The 6145-nt window shown below is 39.2% G+C and overlaps 1 protein-coding gene across 1 annotated transcript in view; it reads left to right on the forward strand.

Annotated features, from left to right (window-relative positions):
- lias (lipoic acid synthetase) overlaps positions 1–4708 on the forward strand; it is a 44509-nt gene extending 39801 nt beyond the window's left edge. The window contains exon 11 of the mRNA XM_039751312.1: positions 4277–4708. Within this exon, the coding sequence (XP_039607246.1) occupies positions 4277–4329 (53 nt within the window). The 3' untranslated portion in view covers positions 4330–4708. The remainder of the gene's footprint in view (positions 1–4276) is intronic.
- Positions 4709–6145: the final 1437 nt, after the last annotated feature.

Below are 6145 nucleotides of genomic sequence, written 5' to 3' on the forward strand. Positions count from 1 at the left end.
TTTATGGTCACTACAGTATTTGCATTTAATAATCTTCATGTGGGAAAAGGCTGACTCACATAAATAAGTGGAGCTGAATAATGCAGTCAAGGAGGTAGCACATTTCCTCATGTTTGGGTACTTTTCCTCAGTAAGTTCCAAAACTGTCCAAGAGCCCCAGACTTCAGCTGAATGTCATCCTGTGGTGTCAAAATCTCATCCTCCATTGTAGAGGAGTTTTAGGTAAAACAGTGTTGCAATTTTTGATGCGGGTGAATCACCCTCAACATCTTCCCTAAATGGATGGCACTTAAATGTAGCGATTGGCTCAAGAAAAGGTGAGCCTTGAAACCGTCTGTCAAAGTCTGACAGGCAGTTTTGTCAATCTGTTCTGTGTAGCGTATGCTGTCAAGTTGCGCATACGCCTTCCATTGCATCTCTAGCTCTGACGCGAGGTTTTGGATGTTCTCCAAATTAAGGCACTGCAGCTTTGAGGACAGATGTTGCATTTTTCGTTAGAAAGCATTAACTGAGCTATTAATCATATACCATTGAGTTCTCTTTTCTGTGCAGCTGTAAATTAAGCTCATTCAACATGTTGGTCAGATCAAAAAAAAAATGCCAAGTCTAGCGGCCATTGATCGTTATTAAGTTGCTTGTATTCTGCATGTTTAATGACAAGGAGAAACTCCTTTTTCTCCGGCCAGGGGTCTTGAAATCTCAGCAGGAATTTCTCCCTAGTCATCTGCCACAACGAAGGCATCTTTTATCATCTGTCCATCTTGGAAGGACTTCTTATGCTTAATGATCGAGTGACTCACCCGGAACGATGCTTCGGTGTGTCTGCCTTTTAAATTCAGCCGAGTGAAAAATGACGGCTGTCCTATTAACTGCGATTTTCATTCCCTCTCTTTTCTCTTTCTCAGATCGCTTTTTGGAAGGAAGTTTCATAGTTTTTATGAACATTTTCCTTCTTTGGAATAGCAATGATAAATTGACAGATCCCACAAACGCACTTCGATTGTGACATTGTGAGAGAAAAAATCCAATTCCACATCCAGCCCATACCCTCCCCAAACAATTTTTTTTTTAAAATCCCTTCTTTAGTCGATATAAATGGGAAGGCTAACTAGATCACTTAGATAGCCGGAGTTTTGCAGTAGTTTGCGCTTGATCGTGCATGGGATGACCAGTGTGTTAGAAGAAAAGAGATCTCAGACTGGCTGTCCTGTATGTCAATCAAGTGGCAAATGCCATAGGGTGGATATATAGACTAACATTTAAAAAAATATTTTTTTTGAATGCAACACAATCTACCTGCACTACCTTTCCTATCTACCGGTCGATCGCGATCGACGTATTGGGCACCCCTGCTCCAAACAAACCCTAATAGGTCCCAGGAGCAAAGACCAAATTAGACAAATTTGTGAATAAAAGGAAAGGGAAGCCAGAGGGACCCAGACTGAGCCTGGGCAGACCAGCCACCCGATTCATTTAGGGATGAAAATATTTGAAGACCAATTAAACTGAAGAACACCAATTGTCAAAAAGGGATAAAGTACCAGAATGCACTGGTCACAACTGAGACAGCTTGTACTGCAGCAGCCTGACGAGAGGAGGGTCTGGGGCATTGGTGTATTAATCAAAGAAAGGAACCAAGGGAGAGGATGGCAGACAAAAAATGAGGGTTTTGCCAGGCAAACCATTGGAACAAAGGTGGCAAAATGAATCAGAGGAAGGACCCAGTAGAAGATATACGTTCTATGAAGCATTCGTGAATTGATAATAGGAATTTCTGAAGCAAAATCTAACATTCCAGGAGAAAGGGGAAGCCAGTGGGGAGAGAGAGAGGGACGACCAAACAAGAGCAGAGTTAGGGGCAGAAGTTTGTAAAGAGTGTCGTCGCTGACAATTGAATTTCTTATTGAGTTTGATGTCTTCTCTCACGCTGCATTCACCCGCCTGCTATTTTATTTACAATTACCCATTATTCCAAGCTTCTTCTGTTTGTATCTGTTTGAAAATTGGAACTGAACAACCCATATTTAGGTGCTTTTCACATATAATATAAAAAGCCCCTACTGCAACAGCCACGTCCATCTTTCTGCTAACAGTCTGGCTTCTGCCTCCACTCAGTCCCACACTCATCTGTGCAGTTGCACGGCTACTTCAGTCACAGCAACTCACTTCTTCTGCTCTGTGAAATTAAAGTGGGTACGTGACATGATGTTCATGTCTGTAAACCTACAAAAATCCATTTAACTTATGTAGAAATGTATTAAAGATTGCTCCACTGACTAAATGTGTACTTTATTTATACTGAAACCAACAATATGGCTGCTTTATGTAACGATTACGATGATTCACTATTTCACTGACACTGTAATTTAATGGCAGAGCACCACAATGACCTGCTGTCTGTTGAGTTCAGACATCAGCACAGATTTTAAATCTCCTTTAGGTATTTCTTTTAAAAAATGTACAGTATGATAAATAAATAAATATCCACATCCAACAACAATGGCGCATGAATCTTTTCATCACTTAAGTTGGAATCTGCTGTCTGTGAAAGCAATTTCAGCCGAATGATATTGTAAATTGGTACTAAAAAACACATTATATGTATACTACTAGTATATGTAATTACAGTCAATTATCAGTTATTTTTGAATATGACACACCATTAGAAAAATATGTAATAAACAAACTTTATCAAATAGTGACTAGAAAATTTTAAATGCTCAGACCTGCTAACCAAATTTCTAAATGTTCCTGAATGTTCCACCATCCGTTTGTTTTCTTGCTTATTAAAAATGATCTAGGCCGGTGTTTATCAATCATTTTGGTGCCGTGAACCACTTTTTCCCTTGTAAATGTCTTTGCAATGCTGCTGAATTGAGCACGATGGTCGAGTTTGGGGTCCATAAGAAACAATAGTAACCCATGACCCACTGGCTAAGAAGCCCTGATCTAGGCAGTCTCCAATTCTCACATCAGCAAGACTCCAAACTTGTTTGAAATAAACATTTTCAGAGTAGTGAATGTCTTAGTAGTGCAAGTCCCAACCCATGTGAGCCACTGAAGCTTTACTTCATCTTTTGGCAGCAAACGCCACCATAAGCATTTCACAAGTTAAAATAAATTGGACATCAGATTGTAAAGAGAATCTGTTTACAGCGATTCTGTACTGTTGGAACTGAGTGACTGGCTATCGGTACACAGAGCAACTCAGTAAATTGAATAAAACACCTTGAGCTAGACAGTCCAGTTCCTTATCTGCTCTGCCACACTGCTTGCCTATGGTGGAAGTATGGCATAGCAAGACTAAGATGCAGGATTAGGGCTCTTCTGTGCCATGGCTCTGCTCAGAGGATTGTCAGATGGACATTGAAAGGGAGTTTGGGTAGAGCTGAGTGTGCGTGCATTGGCTTAAGGGGTGGTGTAAGGACTGATATTTTAGTTTCTGATCTTCACATGTTTTTGATCAAAACGATTTACAACACAGATGTCAAACACCAGGCCTGGAGGGCCGCAGGTTTTCATTCTAACCCTTTTCCTAATCAGTGACCAGTTTTCACTGCTAATTAACTTCTTTTCCCTTCAGTTTAATAGCCCTGTTTTTAAGGATTCAGCTCTCTGAATTAATTCTTTTCACCATTAAATGACTGTTCAAACAGAAATGAGATGTGAAACGAGCTGACAGATGACCAGCTAAATTGGGGCTTCAAACTCCAACCAGTTTCTCAATGAGAAGCTGATTCTTTTTGTTAATTAAACACATTATTTAATTCAGTGGCTTGTTGCTGCTGCTCATTCTGCCACAGTAGACATTTCCAAAACTGTTGATTTTCTGTTTTTTTCTAAGAACACGGCCAAAATGTTTTGGGGACCCAAGCAGATCAGCCTTACTGAGACCTCCACCCTTCTTTATTTCCAGATATCGTGTGATGGGCACAGGTTAGCTGGTCATGTGGCGTCTCGTTTTGTGTCTCATTATTGTTTGGCTGCTAAAAAAGGAAAAAGAGACAACTAAGGGGCCGGAGTCAAGTTAATTAAAACTAAGGCAAAAGAAGTTAATTGGCAGCCAAAACTGGTCACAAAACTTGAAGATGGTTAGAATGAAAACCTGCAGCCACTGCGGCCCTCCAGGAGTTCAAAACCCCGATTTATGATTTCACTGGTATGGAAACACTGTTTTCCTAATATTTTGAGTATTTCACATGCTGCCAGTGAGCAGCCTTTCATTCATGAGTGTTTGCTTTGGGGTTTTGAATTTTATTTACATTTTCATTTCAAGGTGAATTCTTCTTGAAGAATCTGATTGACAAGAGAAAACAAGAAAGCAAGTGAGGGTCAGGAAAATGCAGCCAGCGTGTGTTTGCTGGATATTAACCAGTGACATGCACAACACAGGCACTTTATGAAGCTCATCTAGAGAAGGGGACATCTGGGAACAAGACAACTAGCATCTGAAACCTCAGAGTCAATGTGGGCCGTGTTTAATTTGTAAAAGGTAATAATAAGTGAAATAAGAGAAGTCTTTGGCTTGATCCAACGTGCATTTCTCAGGATTACGAAGAAATTATCAAGCCTTCACTTGTTAAAAGTGTGATCAAAAACAATGTTAAAAGTAGTCAAGTGAAATGCTGCTGTTCCAACATTTGTGTATGTTATTATCTCTAAAAATGTAGACTATAGTATTTAATAAATCAGAAGACTTAATAGGAAACTTAAAAGGAAAACAAATCTGTTTTTTAAGTAAGTTTGAAGCATTTTTGAATTATTGGTATGCATTTGAAAATAACCTGCCATTGTTGTACAGCCTTTTAAAAGGTCATTCATCTTCCATCCTCTTTTCCTACAGCACTGGCACTGTGACGCTTATCACAAAAGTGACTTTAATAACCAAACTCGTTCCAGTTTTTGATTTTAGCTTCACAATTAAGGCTTAACCATTTGAGTGGGAGTGCAGCCCACTTTGGGGCTCACCTCAAAACACCACTAGCTCTCTGCTCCCAGCTTTTTGCTGCCTTTCTAGTTTGAGTTCTTCGATTTAATAACAACATACTTAAACTTTACTCTCAAAAAGTTCAAATAAGTAAACAGTTTCTTAGCCTGTGACTGTTTAAAAGAAAGTCTACGTAATCATCACTGTTACCTATCAGCAATAAAGCAACGTGGCACCTTTTTACCAAGTCTTTCACAATGAGGACTCCCAATTCACTTTTTTCCAAGTTTACTTATCCCCAGTGTTTGTGTTTGTTATGTTTGACACATTGTGCTGTGGGCCAGTTGTCTGGTAAATTTCAGTTTTCTTTTAAAGTACATTGAAACGTAAAACACCTTTAGAATTTTCAAATTTGTTTGACACGTTGCACACATTAACCCAAGAATGACAAAAAAGCCCACTTCCGATGATGCAACCCACCAACCAGAAACTCTCTAAACTGATTGATATGTAAACCAGTAAGTGATCTTACTGACCACTGCGCATGCTGGACTAGTCGTTCTCGTTCACTGCGCTGACACTTTGACATGACGTATACTGTAATGTAGCGGATGCAAATGGCTAAAGCCGCAGTGTCAGGCCTGAGCTTCACCATCACTGGACATTTAGATGAAATGAATATTAATATTGTTATGAATTAGTTAGATTTTGGCTGTTATGAATAACAGATGTGGCTTATTAATAAATGCAGTGCACAGATGTATCTACCGTAGCAAGTCACAGTATGTGTGACGGTGTGCCCAGTGCACTGTCATAAAGCAAAGAACTGCTTAATACTAAACGGCTTACTCTGAATTTTTATTAAACATATAAAAAAGTCACTACAGGAGGAGATGGACCTCTGATCTTACTGCAAGATTCTTTCAGTGCCATATACAAAATAAACACAGTCTGTTTCATCAGATTGTATGTGCTATGTGAATTAGGACACTGACTCCCAAAGACATGTCAGGTTTGTGTTTGAGAACTGGCTAATATTATTTAACTAACAAATGTGAAACAATACAAAGTGTTGATTTCGGGGGCTACAATAATTTAATAAATCACCTACAGAATCTGTGAAAAAAAAAAAAAGTGCCAGGCTGTGAAGCATCTTAAACCAAAGAGAACTGTTGCACATGAAAGTGTTTAAAAATAACAATTCTGTCCTGCTTAGTA

This window comes from Polypterus senegalus, chromosome 4 (genome assembly GCF_016835505.1).
Source record: "Polypterus senegalus isolate Bchr_013 chromosome 4, ASM1683550v1, whole genome shotgun sequence".
Lineage (NCBI taxonomy): Eukaryota > Metazoa > Chordata > Cladistia > Polypteriformes > Polypteridae > Polypterus > Polypterus senegalus.